This window comes from Alligator sinensis, unplaced genomic scaffold, assembly GCF_000455745.1.
Source record: "Alligator sinensis unplaced genomic scaffold, ASM45574v1 scaffold563_1, whole genome shotgun sequence".
In the NCBI taxonomy this organism is placed as follows: domain Eukaryota; kingdom Metazoa; phylum Chordata; order Crocodylia; family Alligatoridae; genus Alligator; species Alligator sinensis.
The window spans coordinates 113427-135594 of record NW_005842524.1 but is presented as its reverse complement, the minus strand read 5'-3'; the positions used below and the strand labels follow the sequence as shown (position 1 = coordinate 135594).

Below are 22168 nucleotides of genomic sequence, written 5' to 3'. Positions count from 1 at the left end.
ATTGCCCTAAAAAAAAGATGGCAGCATCTGTTGTGTGCAATAATATGTGATATTCTGAGCAGCAACATTTGTAAGAGGCAGGAAAACAGATTTATTCTGGGATGTATTTTCAAATCTAAATTCTTAGAAATCAAAAAATGCCTTGTGACAAACAGTAACTGTCATTGATACTGAAGACAAGGAGTTACTTTAGTTGAGCTGAATAGATGAAAACTTGACAGCAAACATCATCAAAACATTATATGATCGATAGCAAAGATCATCAAAACATCATCAATGCATTTCATATTATTTTTATTATTTCCAGTTTATGTCTATGATCTGACAGCTCTGATATCTTTTGCCCTGCGATCATGCATTAATGTGAAGTATTAAAATTTACTCACTCATTGGGGGATGAGGTCAGAAATAGAACAAAGAAACTCTTTCTTGCTGTTTTAATTCTTCTAGATCCTTGGCTGTCATCTGATGGTGTGACATGGGGATAGCTTGTACCACTCTGGAGCTGGCTGTGAGCGAGAGGGCGGGGGGAGTCCAAGGCTTTCTTCTCACCATCCGAAAGTTGATTTTAGAAGGAAAACCCAGTCGGAGTGAAACGAGGTTGTTGCTAGTGGTCCCAGAAACATGGGCTTTCAGATTTTTCAAGTGGCTCCCCACGCTGGGCCTGCAACATCACGCTGGGCATCCAGCCAGTGCTGCCTGCTCTGCAATGTCAGCCACTTAAGGTTTCTTCTCAAAATCTATTGCATGAACATCAAAATGAGCTCTCATTTTGCTCCCCTGCCACTGCCCACAGAGTCAAGCTGCTGTCACAGGCCTCTCACTGGGGGAAATGGTTTCAAATCAGTGGTGTGTTGGTGATACCAGGTTAAGCAAGGGTTGCTGGTATTACCTGGCTCCTGTGAGAGGTTTCCTCCCTCCCAGCAGAGGGAGGCAAAACACCCCAGCTCTGTCAGGGGAGTCATCTCTGTCACTTCACTCCTGGGCAACACACTGGTGTCAGATGCAGATCAGGAAGGTGCCTGCTCGTGCAGGGGGGCCGTAGGTAGGCCTTGCTCCCTTGAGGGTGTGGGTTTGCTCCCTGCGCCCCCTTTGTGCAAGCAGCTGGCTCCTTGCTCCTCTCGACGTGTCCGTTTGCATGTCTGCTGCTGGGCCAGGGCAGGCTGGGACTGAGCTGCTGCCATTCTCTGCCCCCTCTTCCTGGGTCCCTGACCCGGTCCCTTTCTCTGACAGCTTTGGTTTGAGATCTCCTCTCCCGCCCCCCCTGCCGGTGCTCAGCAGCACCCCGCGGTACAGCCAAACCCACAGACAGGCACTGCAGGTAATGGGATTTCTTCTCTTGCTGCATCCCCTATTCGGCCTCACACGTGCCTAACACTCCTCCTGCCTCTGTTCAGCAAATGGTAGCAGAGGGGACACATCCTGATAAGTTAGTCACACCACACGTTGCTTTCTCTGAGCAGAAAAGCAGTGGGAGCAGGACCACCGTTTCCAGAGAAATACATTAAGCTGCACTGATATAATTTTAAATTTGTACTGATAGTTGTTTAATCTTTTTTTTCCCCCTCCCCTCCCATCGCTGGCATAAATTCATCGCTTCTGATTACTGCTTCTTGTGCAACAGGGCTGGAGCAATCTGAGAAACAGTGCATGTAGACTTGAGCAGGTGTCAGGAGACTCCCCCAGGACAGCCACAGCGTGCCAAGATCTATTCTAGGGAGTGTACGATGTTTTCCAAACCCCGTGTGGTTGCAGGAATACAGGAGGGAAAAAAAAAGCAGAAACACTGTTCTATTTGGCTTTAGATATCCTGCCGCGTAGCTTATTGTGTACAATGAAATGTAAGATCCAAGAAATATAACATCTTACAGCAAGGTTTCTAATCCCTATTATTCAAATACACAGGAAAACGTAACCAAAATCTGTTCACTTTCTGCTATACCACACCCCCTGGGGTGATTGCAGTTGAATTCTTGATTATACTGTATGATCCTGAATCTTTTTTTTTTTTCTGGCAACACATACGAGTGAGCTGTTAATATTTCTTTGGGAGTGTTTCTAGACTTGATTGCATAAATCTCAGTTGTGATGAAATCCTTTGAACTGTACCTTGAGAATTATGAGTTACACAGCATTTAAATTACATAAAAGAATATTTAAAAAGGGGGCATATCATCAAGATTTCTTGATGGGAGTGATGTAGCCCTATGAAATATGTTTTGTATGGAGATCACTGTCTTGGTGGTGTTGTGATACCAAACACTTGAAATTATGATAAACCCTTTGGCCTGACCCTGTGAGCCTCAGGCTCTCATTGACTGATAGTGAACTTTTCTTGGGAAGGTGCATGAACAGTCCTACAAGATATTAATAGAATGACCCTTTTATCTTTTTGGAAGCAGTTATCTCCCAAGTAGGCCATCCTGACAATGTCTTCAGTGACTCCTTGACCATGAAGCCTCATTTTAAGCAGTTGCTTCAAGAATTCATTGGCATGGTTCTAGGAATTTTATACCTTTATTTTCATTATTTAACATTTGCTTATTACAACAGCTTCCCTTGCATTTTTCATTTCCATATATATTTTCTTTAGGAATAATCCTCTAAAATTTCCTGTTTTAAGACTGCACCTGCTCTCTCTTTTGGGTAAGATTTATTTCAAGATTATCTAAACTAGAGTTGTGTGTAAAAGTTTTAAAGGTGAAAGAGGAGTGTGTCCTTTTTAAGTACACTGCATTTGATGCTGTTTCTCCTTTGTAATTTTTTTTAGTGTAAAAGCTTATTTAATCTACCTATAAGCATGATAACAACTGTTGTATAAATAAGTAGCTGTTTACCCCAAACTGTACCACAAGCTGCTCATAAACATTACAAATCTTTATGCACACACCCCCCTACTGACAGTAAAAACCATACAGTAAGTCTCTAACAAAGATAATTATATAAAAATATTATGAATGCTATTGGCTATGTTCTCCACTTCCCACTCATCAGATATAAAATATTACATGAAGAGTGAGAAATTGTATCTCATGCTTTGAAATTTATATATTAGTCCAATAGATGGATCAGGGTCCGGGTGGTTATTGCTGAACAAAGAGTAAATATAACACTCCTTCAAGCCTGTGTTCAGGCTCATGCCTTGACTTAAATGAGAGCCTGGATTTGCAGAGCACAGTTTGTCCTAGGACACAATTCATAAAAATTGTAACATAAAATAACTTCATCATAAACATTCCTCTGCTTCCGTGAGCCACAATAAGGTACATGATGCAAGAAACTTAAATAGTTGGCAGTTGTTCGTACTGAATCCTGCTCTGGGATAATACTCCAAGATTTTGTAGATCTGTAAACTTCTGGTAACTTGAATCCCTGCAAAAATTCCATTTGCTTCAATAAAGTTGTGGCAGGTATGAATTGCTTACTAGTTACCCTAGCTTCAGATTCACAACTTTCTATTTAAAAGCCCCCTTTTGGTGGCTCAGACTGAAAGTAGTGTTCATAAATGGTATTGGTCTATTTACCTACAGGCAACAGACAGCATCCTTACAAGCATAGGCTCCAGTCTTGCAGCTAAAGACTTGCAGGTATATCAGTCCAGCTGCATTTTTTCAGTTGCCACATCATAACTTGACTACTTGCTTCCATATGTTTGATCTGGTGGGAAGTGGTAATTTACTTTCACAATAGCGTCTATGATTTGTTTTCTTCTGAAGCTGCATAACTAATTAGTGCTAATTGTCCACCATTGTGGCATTGTCTTGCATCACCATCAAGTGTGAATGCTGCAGGTTGACTGATGTTAGACCTGAAAACATAAATCCAAACAAACATGCTTTATTTTCTTCCCCTCTGTTTAAAGAAGTATTTTTAGGGGGAAAACCCAGAAAGAAGTTCTTATATTCTTTTGTGGTCTTTTTGAAGTGGCACTTGGTCACATTGGCTTAAAATGCCTGTATCCCATTCTTTCAGTGTCAGCATGAAACTATTCTATCAGCAATATAGGACAGAATTATGGTGGTTTTCTTTTTCCCATGCAATATACTCCAAGGTAATTCTTCAGACCATTTTTGGACTGGGGATACATAGACGCATCTCTGGTAGTCAGTAGAGTTAGACCAAATATTAGTTTGCTCTTCTACCCTCATTTCCAAGATGTTGGAAATATGATAAAATGACTGGTACCTTTCACTTAATTCTATTCAAAAGTTTTCTCTATAAGGTTTTAGTAACGACTTTCCATAATGTTTCTGGGGAAAATACAACTTTTTAAATATACAAACAAACAGTGATCTGATTCTACAGTTCCCTAGTAAAGTGTTGCTCAACAACTTATTCAGGAAGGGTAAATATTCAGTGAATACCCTTATTCAGTGAAAAGTTTGTTTTGAAGTCAGTGAGAATGTTACCCAAGTAGGAAGTTAAGAATTGAACCTTTAACATAGAATTGAACCTTTGACATTGAACCTTTAAAATACAGGGCACGAAAATCTGTTTTGTTTTAACATTCTGGTATCCAACTATTAAAAAATGATACTTTTCCTGTTTCTTTAGAATTCATTGATAGACTTGACTCTGTTTTGTTTTATTTTCTTTTTAACAGAGTCTTTCTAAGTTATACTCTTTCAGTAGTTTTTGTGAATAGTGTTAACAGTGATCATCCTAGGTATGATATAGCACTTTGATTAGTACATCACAGTGCTTTACAAAACTGTCAGCAATATTACTAGCAATTGTTCTCAGTTCCAGCTTCTTCTTTGATGAATATCTTACCTTTGTTCCCTTTTATAGCGTGATGCACATGCTATATACTGCATAACACTTCCCTAACCAGCTTTTAGTTATCACCTGAAACTAGGACTGCCAGTAGTGATGACTCTGCACTGCTCTGAGTTTTGTTTTTCACAGCATGAAGGGTGACCTCAAATGGTAATATTAGTGGATTCATTTTCTGATGTTGATGGTGATTAAAATCAGCTTCACCTGCAGTACCCATAATGTTCTAGGCTTGGGATCATCTTGAGCAAATATTGTAATACATGTGATCAAGATTCACTCCCCCTGTGTGGATATTACATCAGATTGGCAGTCTTGTTCAAACGTATGTACCACTGTTGACAAAAGTCTAACAAACATGCCTGTTTCTCCAGTTGTGCAAATAGTACTGTGGTGCTTTTTTCTTCATTTTTGTTGGCACAGGATGAGATAATGGCATTCTTCAATTTCACGCTAATGTAAAGTTTTGAATTAAAAAAAATAAACATTTTTCACATATCCAAAATGATGAGAACTTGGATTCTTACATCTGTAGTCTTAAACTTGTATGGTATATTTATGGGATAGTGAGAAATAATGGAGATGGAAAGGAGGAGTTAGAACATTTCCAGATTGGTGGCTGTAAGCTGCAATTTACCTGTTTGTGAAATTGTATGTAAATCTCATTTTTTTTATTGCTGTTGGATTGTATTATACTAGTTTTTAATATGAGCCTAAGAAACTCAGGGTTAGTCAATATATGAATCCAGGTCTTCAGAGGTGGAATATACTTTATTAACTTGCTGCTTTGCCAGGTTCCTTTAGGTACTCTGGAATAAGTTATATAGTAACCCAAAACCTTTTGGTAAGGTGATCAGAGTGATCAATGGTTAAGATTCTTCTGCTGCAGTCACCTCACTGGTATCTCATAAGAAGGACATTTTCCTACCTGTCCGTCCACCGTTCTCTTTTTCTGGACATATTGGGCAGGGATGCTTAAGGAGCTCGATGAGTGAAATGAAAGAATGGTATTAATATTAAGGGCGTTTGCCCTAGTTTACTTGTTGATGATACGTACAATCAAGTTACCTTACTTCATGCAGGACATTAAGCCATAATCGTGCATTCCTTATTTCATTAAAACTCCTGCTGACTTCTCCAGGGATTTTATTTTCCTTGTGTTATAACTGTGAGAACAAGCTTTGAAAACCCTCATTTTGGCAAGCTGCTCTCTAGCCTGCAATTACATGTAGTGTCACCCCCACTGAAGTCAAAGTTCAGGTGACTGCATTTGCTTTCGATTGTAGACTGAAAGACTGTGAAGCTATCACAGTTCTCAATCCTGCTTTATAAAAATAATTAATTCATTTTTGCAATTTCAGGGTTTTTTTCCGAGCATTCATTATAGAAAAAAAAATATTCAGGAACTATAGCTCTTTCTAGTCTACAGAAAACATGTTCCCTCTAAGTATTCTGTGCTTGAGCTTAGTTTGCTTAAACAGATCGTTAAGACTGCATTTTCTCTTCCATTTAAAAGGCCACATGTAATTCATTTACTTTATGTGAAGCTGTTAAATTGTTAAACATTAAACCCAATCTGATTTTTACAATATTTAACTTTCCCCACTCCCACATAAAAACCTTAGTTCAAACACTACTTTAAGTTTAAAAAAAAAGGTGAAAAAAACCACTGATTTCTTATGTTTAGGTGTTTTGATTGACCACTGTGGTGTTTAAAAGACCACTGTAGGTTTCTGAAGAATATTAATTTTAAAAATATCTTTCAACCTTCTGACTTAGACATTATCAGATTGTATAGGCTCATACTTTCCTTTATGTAAAGGAAGGCAAGTTCTAAGCAAAATCTTGGAAAGGGAATCTTTTTAAATTAAATATTTTTCAAAACTAATTAAAATAAAAATGTGTATCACTGTGGTAGGGCTTCTTTTTAAAGAATATATATATATTGATATTGAAATAGGCTGATAATATTATTTTAATAAAGAACAGAAATATTAGTGACTTGCTTTTCTGCTTATCTATTACACCATTCAAAGTCATAACACAATAATGTTTGCAATTTAGAATGTATTGACTTAGCTTGACAGATAGGTTAACTTTTCCAAGAGAGGCATAGATGAATAGCCTGAGGCTTAGGAGCGGAGCTAGGAACTTCTAGGTTCTATTTCTAGCTTGACCACGGACAAGGTAGCCTCAAAAAGGCCCTTAACCTCCTTGGACATAATTCTGGTATCTTTACGCCTTTCCAAGGCTATTAACTACCCTTATGCTACGTCCCTGATAGCTACATCAGGTGCTTTCAGTGAGTCATTTAGAGCTTCAAGCTGTTTTTTTTATTTCATTCTAATGATACAGATAGTTTGACTAGTACTTGTGTAGTCCAGTGGACTGTGTGTGGGTCTGAAAGCTTTGTTTGCCAATAGGGTGAGATATTAGGAAGGTTAGAGTTAGCAGGTGCTAATTCTAAGGAATGTTAGTCTTTGTTAAGGTGAACTAGTGCTAGTGATCAGTCATATTTTCAAGGTTAATACCCACTCTAATATGCACTGCTCAGACCTGCCCCTGGAAGGCTGGCAAGCAGGGGTGTGACTAGGGGCTGAAAGTCTGCTCCATATTTACCCTGCTCACAGACTATGTAGCCACAGTGTAGGCCAGGGAGAAGAGGAGGGGAAGGGCTCCCCATGCCACTTGGATCACCTTCTCTGCCTCCCAAAATCACTCTGATGCCCCCACTTCCTGATTAGCTACTCCACCCCCAGATCACTTCCCTGACACCCTGCAGCCTGAGAGCAGCGATGGTGGCACCAGAGGCAGCGGGAAAGTCCCCCTCTCAGACTGCTCTTGGGGTCCCTGCAGCCCATGCCACCCCCATGCACACAGATGTAGCCCCTGCTGGGCATCATAGATACCTTGCAGCTTCATGCCCCCCATCCCCTACCTTTCAGTTGTAGGGTCTAGCAAGGGAGGGCTGGATCTGGGCTTGCTGTGGCACTGTGGTCTGCAGGGGTCCCAGGAGCAAGCAGGAAGGAGGAATCCTTCCACTGGCACCTCTGCCACTTTTGGGCTGATTGATGTAGCAGAGCAGTGATTGGGGGGGGGGGGGGGGAGCCAATGAGGCACAGAGGGGGCAATTGGGGTGGCAGGGGAGCAACCTGAAGGTGGAGGGGGTAATTTGGGGGGTACAGGGGAACAGGTCCACAACTCCCCAACCACCCACACACCTTTTCCCCCTCCTTTCCCCCTCTAATCCTCCTTCCCTTCCCCATGCCCCTCTCCCCTTGGTCCCCTTGCCCTCCCTTCACCACTTTTTCTTCATTTCCCATTCACCCAGTTCCTACCCACCAGTTTCCTGGCTGTTTCTAGCTGTAAGTCCAGAGCCATAGAGTCCTGGAGGATAGCTATTCCAGCTGGAAGCAGTGCCTTCTGGGATATAGGACGATTGCAAATTGCTGGTTTTATCTCAGGTGAACACCCAGAAACTATTTAAACTCAAAACTAGGTAGCCTACCCCAAAGGTAATCCTCGTTTAAAATGGTGTAACTTTAAGATGCCTAAAGGGCACTTAGCAGTACTCAGTGGGCACATCTACACATGCACTGGCAGTGCAGTTGTTACTGCTCAGTCATTTAGTACTTCCTTACGTAAGCGTGTTACTGTGCAGTCTGGATGCCACATGGGTCTTTTCCTACACCACTGCGCAGTAGCGTCGGCATCACAGCTCATACCTGTAGATGCTATGTCGCTGTAGTAATGAGCTATGGTGACATAGCTTATTGCTACGGCAATGTAGCATCTTGTGTAGACGCGCCCAGTGAGCTTTGATGGATGATGATTTCAGTTTTAAGTGCTCTTAACTCTTCTTTGGCAAGCCCTCACAGTTGTGGATGATTGTTTTCCATGGTTATCTAACATGATCTACTTGTAATGTGTAATCTCACCCTCAGTTGGTCGCTTTCTTGCCTTGAAAAAGACACTCAACTTTTCAATTTCTCCCAACCAGAACATGGAATAAAACTTACAAAGTGCTAAGCATTATTATGTATCTTGGCATTGTCAGCTGTGTCAAGTTTAAACTTTTAGAATTCCCCCAATTCTGGTCGCTGGAATAACCTCTGGTGTCATTAAGAATAATGTAGGATGTTCTGTCTGCAGCAATCCCACATGGTAGGTCCAAGAATGAAGAAGAGTCCTTTTTCCTCTGACTTGATTCTGATAACCTGCGCAGTGATACTTCCCCTCTATGCGGCATTGGCCAGACTGCAGTTGGAGTACTGCGTCCAGTTTTGGGCACCATACTTCAAGAAGGATGTTGATAGACTTGAGAGGGTCCAGAGGAGGGCCATTCGCATGGTTAGGGGCTTACAGGACAAGCCCTATGAGGAGAGACTGAGGGACCTGTACCTCTTTAGCCTCCACAAGAGAAGGCTGAGAGGTGATCTTGTGGCTGCCTACAAATTCATTAGGGGAACGCAGCAGAGCATCTCCGAGCCCTTGCTTACCAGGGTGTCTCTTGGGGTAACAAGGAACAATGGTCACAAACTGACAGAGAGCAGATTTAGGCTAGATATCAGGAAAAGCTTCTTCACGGTAAGGGTGGCCAAAATTTGGAATGGGTTTCCAAGGGAGGTGGTGCTCTCCCCTCCTTTGGGCGTCTTTAAGAGAAGGTTGGATAGGCATCTGGCTGGGGCCATCTCCTGCACTCTTGCCTGCCTAGGCAGGGGGTCGGACTCGATGATCTGTTGAGTTCCCTTTCAACCCTAGCATCTATGAATCTCCCATACTGACTTTGTGTCACCTAGGCTAGGGGCAGAAATTACACACAAACCAGTATAAGTGATCAGAAACTGGTTCAAATCTGTAATACAACAGAAGTTCAGTGTGCACAAACTGCTTTCAAAATGGCCACAACCAGTTTAAGATAAACCTGGAAGGATGCAATATCAGACTTAACTTATTTAGTTTAAATCAGTTAATTGAACTTCTGTCCCAGATCCCCTCCAGATTCAAGTTAACTCACCCACCCCCGTCGCAGGGTGGGCAGGGTAGCTTTGACCCAAGCTGTCTGTTCCAGCTGAGCAGGGAGGCAGGTTGTAACATCTAGCACCCCCTAGCTTCTGGCCTGGGCCACTGCAGGCATGTGGCTGCACTTCTGGAATCAAAAGTTCACTTGTCTGGTCACTTGCTTCTCAATTTGATCTACGTATTTTAGACTAAACTGCAAAGATGGAATCGATTCAGCCTTGGGCTTTTTTACTGTCTGTACCTAACCCTGATGATTCCCCTCTATCAGAGCTGCTGCTGTAGGGAATCTTTCTGGGACCACAAGAATAGCCCCTTAGGCCTGATATTAATATATGGATCTGTTAAGTATTGTTTACATATTATTGTTGCTATACAAAGCACATCTCTTGCAATGGGAGTTTGTATAATGCACTGTGAAACATCAGTATATGAAAAGAAACACTGCACTACTAGTCAAAATATACATCTTGTACATTTGTAATGAGAGCTCCAAACAAAGAATATTGTGTCTTCTTTGCACTACTAGTATACCTTGCTTGAAAAATGTGTGAACAATTTGTGAACCTTTAATTTAATTTTGTTATTCTGATAGATTCAATTAATGCTCTAAAGAACATGTAATGTATACTGCACGGTACCTGTTAATACTGCTCTTTCAAGAAAGGGTTACCATTATGCTACTGTAGCTGTCAAGTGGAATTACTGCTTAAATTATGTAGCTTTTTTGGGGGAAATATATAGCATAATAGAAAAAATATTCCCCATAGCTTTACATTGTACTTCCTTCTTCACAGAGATACATATGCCAGGCAAGGAAATCAAAGCATAATGCTAGAATCCTCCCTATAGAAGCATGATAGAGCATCATTTACCCATAGGCATTTATTATGTTGCATATTGATGTTACAAACATCAACTGGGTTTTTTTCCCCTCAATAAAAATGCTATGCTGCCATTTATTATCTACTTGGCAGAAGCAGTAATTTAATGCTATCAAAATGTTTATAGCCTGAGGAGATGTAGTTTCTAAATGTAAGAAAAATTTCATTTGATGTCATTTTGTTAATCATTGATTTTGTTATTGGAGATTTTATGGCAGAAGCATCTATTTTTGTAACACAAAGGTGATCAGATTTGCAGCTGATGTAAGCCAGCAGAGTTCTGAAGAAGTGAATGGAATTGTGTCAACTTGTACCATTTATAGGTGTGGACCTGAATTTGTACAGTTTCCTCAAATTGCAGGGTTGCATAATTAGCCGACATGATTTAAGATACTTTTAAAATACTTTAGCCAGCCAGAAACTAGTCAGCACATTAATAAGACGCTCCTTTTTTTATCCACAAGTGCCTGGGCGAAAGTATTCAGTGAGATTTTTGGGAGTGTCCCAACTTCCCAAGCATGTCAGAAAAAGAGTAAACACCTGAAACTTTTAGATAGAGCAGAGCCTCCTATTTCAGATTCAGTAAATGGTAGAGTAAAGCAAGACAGCAAATAATACCAAAGCCAGACTCTTCCAAATTTTTCTTAAGACTGGAACAGTTGTTTTTGCTCTCCTGAAAGCAGAGATTTTCTGTTGTTATCTAGGTCAGGAGCCTTAGTAAGACTCCTACTCATAGGGTGCATCTACACATGTGCCTGACAGCAGTTGTTTCTGTCATTTAGTACTTGCTAAAGTGACTGCACAGTAATTGCTGTTACTGCACAGTCCAGGCAGTTCATGGGCCGTTTCCAACCCTACTGCGCAGTAGCATCAGCATCATGGTTTGTGCCTGCTGATGCTACAACACCGTTACGATGAGCTATGTCACCGTAGCTCGTTGCTGTGGTGACATAGTGTCTTGTGCAGATGCACCCACTATGTAGGAAAGTGTTTTCCAGTTTCGTGTAAGAGAGAATATGCATTAAGTCACATTAGAGGTAATTGTCTAAATTAGAGGAACTATTCTAGGGTGATGTCTAAAGAGATTAATTGCAGCAATTTATATATTCAGTAAGAGAATCCTAATGCTATCCAGATGCATATTTTTCATGCAGACTAAAACAAATTAGCCACTCATATCTGCAGAAAATGATTTTCCCTTTCCAGAATATATTTATAAAAAGACTGAAGAATAATTATTGGGACTTGTGACGCTTCAAAGGGTGGTCTCAAAAAGATTCCTTCCTCTATTCATTGAATTTTTAAATGTTTTTAATGAATTTGAAATGTATAAGAGCTACTGATCTGTAGCCTGATCAATGAGAGACCCATATCTCTATCCTTTGTTGCTGACAGCTCTGTGGTTACAATTAGATTGTACTCCCGGTCTATGGCCATGCATGGTGTCACAAGAAAACACCTCTAGCACTGTACCTGGAAGATTTTAACCTTCCATACCCATGCATATAACAAAAATACAGCCAAAAAACCTGTTGGTAGCCATTGCTGTTGTTCAAGGTGTAACAATTTGGTGGTGCTTGGAGACTGTAGTGAAAAACTGTGATCCAGAACTGACTTAGTAAAGATTAAAAGAAAAAAAATGATAAGCAGGGATACTATCAAAAAGATACTTCATATAATTGGATAGGAGCCATTCTGTCCTTAGACAGTAGCTCTGAAGAACAGGCAAAGATCACCAAACAGTTCTTCAGAGAAAGGCAGCAGCCCAGAAAATCCAGGGACCAGACTGAAAAAACAAACTCTCAGTCTGTTGCTTATCTGCAGTATGTGTACAACTAACTATTCATTTAAAAAAAAGAATTTACTTTCTTGCTTTTGCACCAGGATTTTCAGTGATATTGAGCTAGCACTGGGAATGGACTTTGTTCATTGTTTCAGCTGTAGGGTGCTGTAGCAGCGCTATACAAAATATTTTAAATAGTACCAGGTATACAAGTATTTTATAAGTATTTACATACTTTAAATAGTACTGCAGTGGTACATCAAGAGTGTTTAAAATGATAGAAAACAGACATTGTACTTGGTGGACTTTTCAAATTGAGTAAGAACATTTTTAGCAGAGTTAAAATTGAAAGCATAAAATGAGATACTAATCTAGTGTATATCTCAGTGACCTGTGAAGTAGAGAGCAGAGTGTAATATTTATTTAATCAGGGGAAGCAGCAACAAAATGGCTCCCATAGCAGGGAAAAAATACTAACAAGCTGCTCATTACAGTTTATTGTTATTGTTATGTGGTTTTTTTTTCCATACTGAAAGGAAATACAAGGAAACAAGTGCCTCAGATTTCCAGTCTAGCACCAATTATTACCATTTCCATAAGAATAATTGCTCCAGTCTAGTCATTCTTAGAACCATTTCTGTAACTGAAAATTAGAGGAAAAATTATAATAAAAGTCCTCCCTCTTTTATACTTGAACTTTCTTTGCTGGTCATGAATGTAGAATTTTTAACAGATTTTTAACAGACAGGGTTTGTGTCCTGAGCAAATACTGCAGGGGGAGGGGAAATGAGGAAGGCTGGTTCTGAGAGTGCGATTGGGGTTGTAGGAGTCTTAGCCAGTCCCTGCCTACAGCTACTGCTCTTGCTGCTGGGGCATGGACTCCCTTGGAGGCTAGGGATGATTTTGGCACCCCTCCTAAGCCACTGCCTAGGGCTGGTGCCACTTTCACTCACCCCTAGTTACGCTACTGTGCCTGAATAATTTTTAACCAAAATAAAATAAAATAAAAAATCCCTTTTAGACTAGACCAAGCTTGGAAACTTCTAGCCCAGTGGTTAAAAAGTTTGAAAGATATGAGCAACTGATAAATCTGAGTTTGCAATAGAAATAGTAAGATTAGCTGTAGCAGGCAGTGCTGTTCTTATCGAACTGGGCATTCAACACAAAATCCACAATCACAAATGGAGCCCTTGTTGGAAGTCTCAGCTGAGAGCAAAGACATATGTGTATGTGCAGAGATATTCTTCTAGATCCAGGGTTGAGGTACATTGGTGGGAAGGTTGTATTGCCTAGGCAAATACTGTGCCTACTTTCTGGATAAACTGTTAGGATTTTGGCCTGTAGGTATTATTATTATTATTTTTAAATCCAGCATTTTTTATGAATAGCAAAATCACCAAAAATATTGACATGAACATGTTGCAGGCATGCCTGCTCTCTGAGGCTACGTACAGGCATTCAAAAAGCCCAAGTCAAAATAGATCTAAATTACGGTTTTCTGTAAGCAGCTTGGTTTAGATTGGTCGCTTGCTCCAAAGCCTACAGTGGTCTGGGTTTCTAGAGAAAAATCATTGCTGTTGGCTAGCATGAACTGATATACACAAGTCCCTTGGAGGAGGGGACCATCTCCTTTGCCTTTATAAGTTTTCCTGCCATATATTGGGTGCTGTACCAGTATCTGTACTGACTGAAGTCACTTGTCGAACCTAGAAGGCAGATGGAAAGTGTGAAAGGGAAGGGAGCAGGCCCAACAACCTTTTTCTTATTAACAAACTGAACACTACACCTGTTCTTTTTCTCCCTAAAGCTAGGTGCCTGTGTTGTTTCCTGGTACTGGTATGAGAAAAAAGAATTTAAGATAGGATAATGCTAAAAGCTGTCATGGCTGAAAGTCATTTTTGAAAACTCCTAGAAGCCTATCGGATTTAAATTTGTTGAAGTAATTTTTTGTTTGTCATTTCAGCTATGAAGTCTTACACTGCAGTTTTCATTCTCCTGTGGGGCACTATCGGGATAGCCAGGGCTGCCAAAATCATTGTTGTGCCGCCAATTATGTTTGAAAGCCATCTATATATTTTCAAGACTCTGGCCTCAGCTTTGCATGACCAAGGTCACCAGACAGTCTTACTCCTCTCTGAGGGCAGAGAAATCCCTCCATCTGATCACTATAGACTCCAGCGTTACCCAGGGATCTTTAACAGCAGCACTTCGGATGATTTTCTTCAGTCCAAAATGAGGAGTATATTTTCTGGGAGACTGACAATACTGGAACTATTTGATATCCTGGATCACTATTCTAAGAACTGCGACATGATTGTGGGCAACCAAAATCTAATGCATGTTCTGAAACAGGAGAAATTTGACCTGCTGCTGGTGGATCCTAATGAGATGTGTGGATTTCTTATAGCTCACCTTTTAGGGGTTAAATTTGCTGTTTTCTCCACTGGTCTTTGGTATCCAGCAGAAGTTGGTGCTCCGGCTCCTTTATCTTATGTTCCAGAATTTAACTCACTTCTCACAGATCATATGAACTTCCTGGAAAGGATTAAAAATATTGTTGTTCATCTGGTTTCGAGACTGGGAGTCAATTTTATGGTTATGCCAAAATATGAAACGATACTGCAGAAATACAAGGCTTTGCCAGAGCGATCAATGCATGATTTGGTTCATGAATCCAGCCTGTGGATGCTGTGTACTGATGTAGCACTGGAGTTTCCAAGACCCACGCTACCAAATGTTGTTTATGTGGGAGGAATCCTAACGAAGCCGGCCAGTCCTCTACCAGAAGTAAGGTTTGCTGAGCTTTATGGTCATTCTTGTTAAACATGGATGAATTCCTAAAATTAGTATTTTTTTGTCTCTCTTAAGGAATTTGAATGTATAAGCATTAATTGGTAAGCTAATATCCTCACATTTTAAAAAAAATGCTGTTTTAGGTTCTTCTTATTTTTTTATTTTATTTAATGCACTGTCACAGTAGATAGAAATGCATTGAGAAAAAAACCAAAACATTTATATGTAGGAACACACAGCATAAAAATCCCTCTTTCTTGGCTTCTGTAGATGTCCTCCCCTTTTTCTGCTATTGTTTTGAATTAGATATTTTATGATCTAGCAAAGAGGCTGTGATACATGGCAGCTTGGCTGTTAGAAATGGAAGTCTTTACCAAGTGCAAATGAAAGTAGAAAGGAAGTGGGTATGATTCATTGCATAGTTTTACATGCAAAATCTCTCTTGTTCCTCCATTAATGTGCTTCCTCTTCCCTTATTCCTCATTCCATGACAGGGTTATGACTCCTGTTTGAAAGTCTTCTGCTGATTAGAAGAGTAAATAATTTCCAATTTTTTTACTACAAACATAGATAAAGGTGAACCAGTGAAAACAGAGCTGTGACTAAACAGAAATGCCCCTTAAAAAATGACATTTGGCATTGGCGTGCAATTTAAGTATGGATCATGCAATGCTTGTACTGGCTGCTAAACTCAACAAACCTGAACCTCACACTGAAATGATGACAGTGCTTGAACACTGTTAGAAAACTGACTGCAGAGACCCTAATGGAATAATTAAATTTCATTGTTTGAGTGTATGACATACATGGTATCTAATAATGCCTCTGTTCAGTAATACTTTGACTGACAGAAAGAACAGAATAATTTCACAACAAATCGTATAATTAATAAAGAATAGTTATTCATATATTCACTGTTGCTCCGGTTGCAAGATTAATCTGTTCAATTAGTAGATGCTGTCTGGGCCAGAAAGATATTGGTGTGGAGGGATGTGTGTGGTTGTAAGATAGTGTAATCCTCCATTGCTTAGTTCTCAAAATATTTCATTTGGCTTAGTTTTGGAATTTAGCTGAAAACTCTGAGGCCTAGGTTTCACATAACATACTCTTTTAATTCCTAGACTTGTTGATATCTTACCTTAAAACTATGACTAGTTCTTTAATAGCAGTGACGACTTTTAGATTAGTTCAGAAATTGTAGCAGTTTAGAACTTTGGACTGCCTGATTTACAATACTTACATCCATATCTCCATCCTTATTTTTTAAATGTTTTTCTTTAATTGTTGTCCACTTACAAACAGAAAATAGAAACAACTGCATGGGAATCAGAAAATAAAGAAGGTTCTATATGACAGCAAAAGTAAAGGAAACCAGAGTTGCATTATGGGATACATAGTTTACATTCATATTTATATACTAATGCTGTCTTTTCTTGTACTTATTAAATTATTTACTATTTAATTGAAGATATTAAATGTCACTCTGTTCCATCCAGAAGATATGAAGTGGTGCACATACAAAATACTTATGATATTTTTGTTAACACACACTCTGAAAATAGTAGCAATGCCATAAAAATCAGAGACTCCTGTATATAACTCTGTGTGTGTGTGTGTGTGTGTGTGTGTGTGAGTGTGTGTGTGTGTGTGCGTGTGTGTGTTACCAAAAATATCATTAGTATTTTATATGTGCACTGATTGGTCACTCCTATGGATGGAAAATAATTGTATTTAACATCTTTAATTAAATATTAAATAATTGAATACAGAATTAAGAAAAATATCTTTCTTTGACAATACTGATAATTATTATAGTATTTTTGCTGGGAGAACACAAGCAGCTGAGGTAGAGGGGGAGTAAAAACCGGTGACTACTCTGTTAACCCCCTTCACAGTAGGCTTTAGCAGGCACTGCTGGCTGCCAACCCAGCTTGAAGAGGCCAGGCAGTTTGGATTCTGCAGAATGAAACCCTCTTCTCCCCATGTTTCCTTGTTTAAGACATGAACTTCAATTTTCACCAGCTGATTTTTAGGAAAAAATGTCTGTGTTATATGCAAGTAAATGTGATATATTATAGCATTATATAGGTTATATAAAATGCTATCATCAGCATTTTAAAATAAATTTAGATTTAGTGTCATCATTTCTGTGATGTGGACTTTGTTGGGCACTCTTTGTAGCTTGTTCGGTACTCACTCCTAAGTTAGTACCACTGAGTTGGTCTTGTGATTGATTCCCACTGTGTATATTAAAAGTTTATGAGCAAATAAATCACCAAACTGCAATCAATAAAAAAGTGGATAGGAGCCCAAACGTCTCTTTAAATAATGAATATATGAGAGTGTTTGATAATCAAATTTAGATCATTTTAATTGTGAATGATTCATTTGGATCAAAAGGGAAGGAAATTAGTAAAGTCTTTGCAACATGGACTATCTCATTTTCTTGTAAATTTCGCAATTAGAAGCCTCAATCCTCAGATGTCCCAGAGCTCAGACTGATGCCGTTTTGAGCAGGAAGAGGAGAAGGTGGCCATCTTTTAACATACATAATCTGTGTGACAAAGTAAGTGTCCCTAAATAAATAGTGTCCAGGAAGTATAGCATTTTAGGAGACAGTCTGGGTGAGGCCAGTAGGAACTTCCAGGTAACAGAGGAAGAACAGGCCAGCCACACCCTTTCAAGATCTGTAGTAACAACTGTTCTCTTTTATTAGAAATAGTTTTGTATATAAGTTCCTGTACATAATAATAAGTTATTTCATACAGAAGCCTCATTGAGATACCACAGCCTAGTTTTAGGCAGAAGGCAGGGCAGAGTGACACCTCAGAGATTAAGACTGCTTGCAGATGTGAACTGCCTTCCCCCATGGCACTTTACTTTAAATTCAGTGCACTGCCACACTGAACACCGTGCATGCCCAGAAGAGGTATCATGTTAGTTGGACCCAGCTTGCTCAACGTCTGTACAGATCAAGCGCTTTTGTGGGGCTTTTTTGGTGATTTTATCTAATAGCTGATTGAATTAGCTTTAGATAAAAGCACCAAAAAGCCCTGCTGAAGCGCCCAATCTATACAGACTCTGCAGAGCCAGGTTGGACTAATGCGCTGTTTTTTCCAGTAAAGCACATTTTTTTTCCCCTCACATCTGTCAGTGTCCAAAATATCAGCTGTCATGACCAATCTTTTGACGTTTCATCTTTTAAACTAAAATTTTCTTCTTCTGTAGGATAGCCATTTTAGTATATGCGCTGTAACAGTGAAAAAATTGGTGTTGTGTCAAGTTTACCTTTTGCTCTATATGTAAAGGGTTTTCTTAGGCTAGGGAGTTGGTGTTTTTTGAGGAAACAAAGGTTGGGTTTTGTTTGTTTGTTTGCCAAAAATCCGCTTGAACAGAATAATAAAGGGCGAGCAAAATATGAAGGCAGTAAATCCATCTATATGTGCAATTAATATGAAGCAGTAAACTCCAGAGCAGTTTGAGCATGAGTAAGTTACTTCCAGGTGCAGCGTCTACACATGCACCCAGGCCAGCCAGGGCAGAGCAGGCCTGAGCTGGCAGGGGGAATAGGGGGCTAGCCCCAGGCTTTGTGTGGCAGCATTGGGTGGTGGAGGGGCTGGCTGTGACATGAGGGTGCAGAACCTGTGGAGCCATGTGGTTAGGTGGCAGGCAGGAGTCTGGCCCCCAGCTGGCTGGGCTGACCAGGTGCAGTTTAGGCCAGCAGTCAGTGTCTACATATGTGTTTTGTCATAGTTAATCACCAACAGTACTAGCTTACGGTGTAGTTAATTAGAGATGGTGATGCTTTACTGTGCTTCTTATTAGTCTACTCTGCAATAAAGCACATGTGTAGATGTACCCAGTGTATTTTGTTATGACACCAAAGTGTAAAACAGCTTAGTTTTACAGAAGCTCAAAACATACTTCATTATAGTGCTTAATTTCCAGCAAGTAAATACCTCCTTTTGTTTTCTATCACCAAACGGATTCTTGGACTTTTTCCAGTGTATGTTAAGTTGCATATTCTGTTTAGCTTTTACTTATTCCAACTGGGTAAAAGTACTGAGAGGACTTGGAAAAAAAAGTACAACATTTGGAGGGCATTTGGGTTATCAGGGTGATGTGGGTGATTTGGTTAAACACAGATAACAATAAATTATGCTATCACTGATGGTCTTGATGTAAAGTATAAAAAAGTTTGAATTCTTCGTCTGATGTATTTAGTTAAACTGGATGACTTTTGTACCCCCTAGTATCTGAATTCCTCATAGGACTTTCAGTAAAGTACACTAATGTAAGAGAAACTGCATCTTGGGTGCCTGGGAGCCTTGCCTCTGTTTAAGTCGTATTACATGAAAACTGGATAAAATGTGCTATACCTCCCTAGGATGCCTTCAAGGCACTGAATGGAATATTATGTTTCAGTCGCATAAAAACTGGGTATCAACTGTAAAAAGAGCAGTCTTATGTTTTTTTTATCATGGACTGTGTTACCCTGAATCCCTAAGGACTCTTCGATAGCTCTTCTAAGTATTTCAGTGAGCAAGCAGAAGAAGCAACAAAGGTTTAATAATTTCATTTCCTTGTGCTGCTGTAAAAGTGAAAATCTCTGATTAGGAGCTGCTGAAATCAAGGAAAGCCTATAGTAAAATGTAGAATGGTATGATGAATGGTTGTCCAGCACTACAAATATATACCCTCAATGCTCAGTTATACCTTTTCTGTGTCTAGTGCTTGGTAAAGACTTCCCTTAGCTTGTTCAGCATACTGAAGTATAATTAGTGACTATGGTTCTTATCTATGGTTTTCTTTGGAATAAATACAGATTGGTCCGTGTGAATTAGTGGTAAGTGTAGAGATGGTCAACTTGGAAAGATTTTGGTCAGTGTGCTATTATCGGTGACATTAGCTGGTATGTTTTACAGCCTTCCAGATTTTACCTTTATTCAAGAGTGAGATGGTATTGGCTTTCAAACAGGAGCTGTGCAGGAGTTCAGGGGAGGGACAAAACATTTGATATCTTTAATGCACTAGAAGCTTCTGTGGAGTATAGAATTATCTCTCAAAGTAAAGTGGCCTTGGAGAATGGCAGCTGGGAAGGATTTTGTACTGAAACTCATCTGTTGACATCTTTGCTTTAAATTGTATTTTGGTTCTTCAGCAACACTCAAGATTATTAGATCTTCTAAAATGGAAACATGCATTTGTATTTGTAGTAAGAGTTCCTGACAGTGAATAAGTGGTATGCCACAGAACTTAAAAATGTGTTTTTTTAAATTAGTTTTTTCTCTTTGTAGATAAAACTGTTGAGGAAATAGGAGTGGCACTACAGCTAACTTTAATCATAAATTTGAAAACTGGGTCTGTGTCAGACTGACTTTTCTCCAACAGCTGACATGATGGTGTCAAATTGCAATTGAACTTATTTAGTTCTAACGTTATTTTGTTGGGAAGCACCAACTGACAGACTTTGTTGAAACAATATTAGTTTATTTTCTAAGTTCAGTTAGTTCGTTAAAATGGCCCTTTCGAGTTTATTTGATTAATGGCAGATGGCCCTGTAAGGGAATGCTAGAATCAATTAGTCTGACCTCCTGTATGACATGGGTTATAGGATTGCTCCCAGAAACCTGCCTGGATTCCTGATTTGTGTGTCCAAAGTTGGGAGGTTCTGGAAAATGTAAAATAGTCAGTACATGGGCAAACTGAACTGGCAGGCCTGTTTAAGGATAGGAACACCAGAAACTACATTGTGCCTGGCCCTGTAGCAGATCTGCTTGTTGCATCTGCCCTGAGCCTAGTGACACTGGAAGCTGTGGGGTGCCCGGTGCTACTGCAGAATGCCTGGTCGGTCTGCTCTAGGTCAAGGACCTGTGCAGTAGCTCAGTAAAATTGTACCTTGAGAATTTCTCTGATGCTATAACTGATGACCGGACTTGAAGGGGAAGTGGAAACTTACTTAAAGAATCTCATAGCTACAAAGATAAAAAAGCTCTAGGCCAATGGTTCTCAACCTTTTTAGATGCGAGGAACCCCTTGATGGACTCGAGGCATCCCTCAGAAAATGCCAGCTCTTAGTTTTTTCTCTCTTTTTTTTTTTACTACAGAAAAAAAAGCTATACTTCTGTTGCAAAGAACTCAAATAGAACACATCATGTCAGTATATTTTGAAAACTGGATTCCTATTTGACATCTCTGGGTTTATTATGTGAAGCATGTTTGCACACCTAACAGTGCTAAGTTTATGTGGCCCCATGAAAAAAATCTCAAGGCAGTCCAGGGAGCTGTGGTACCGTGCTTAAAAATCAGCACTTTAGTCATTTAAATAATCATAGAATGAATATTATAGATGCAACATGTTCTACCCATTTTTTTGTTTGTTTTGTTGCTAGTATTCAGGAATTAACATAATCCTTCATGACATTGGGCAATATAGTTTAAAGTCCTTGCACTGGTGTCTCCATTAAATTTGCCTTTCCTTTCAAGATAACAAAATAATGCCTCATGGGCCTCAATCTGCCCCACCATGCCTCTTCCCTCCCCCCTCGTCCCTTCCCCCACAACAGACTTACCACCCAGACCCAGCTGCTTTCCACAGTGCTGGACTGCACTCCTGTCCCCATGCATGCTGCGGCTACGTGCATGCCTGGGGCATTTATTGGCCACATTATTGGCTACATATGACAAAAAAGGTTGATAGCCAATCCAGTATGGGACTGATGTATCAGTGCACCTCTATACACAGCTTGTTTTTGAAAGGCAGAATGAAGGATTATTTCAGAATTATGGCTGCATACATCAGAGACCCAGCCTAATCTTTAGCTAACTTACCTTCCCTTTTCTGCTAAAGAGTGGTCTCCATGAGTAGATCCATGATTTTGAAAAAAGCTAAAGAGCTTCCAGAGCTGTGAAA

General features: G+C 39.8%; 1 protein-coding gene across 2 annotated transcripts in view; it reads left to right on the top strand.

Moving 5' to 3' along the window:
- Window positions 1-398: 398 nt before the first annotated feature.
- Window positions 399-22168, top strand: part of UGT8 (UDP glycosyltransferase 8) — a 71300-nt gene continuing 49530 nt past the window's right edge. The window contains exons 1-2 of one of the 2 annotated variants that reach the window (XM_006031682.3): window positions 399-1045; window positions 14426-15249. In XM_006031682.3, the coding sequence (XP_006031744.1) occupies window positions 14428-15249 (822 nt within the window). In that variant the 5' untranslated portion in view covers window positions 399-1045; window positions 14426-14427. Of the gene's footprint in view, window positions 1046-10909; window positions 11003-14425; window positions 15250-22168 lie in introns of those variants that run through there. The other variant, XM_025213349.1, reaches the window with a different exon arrangement.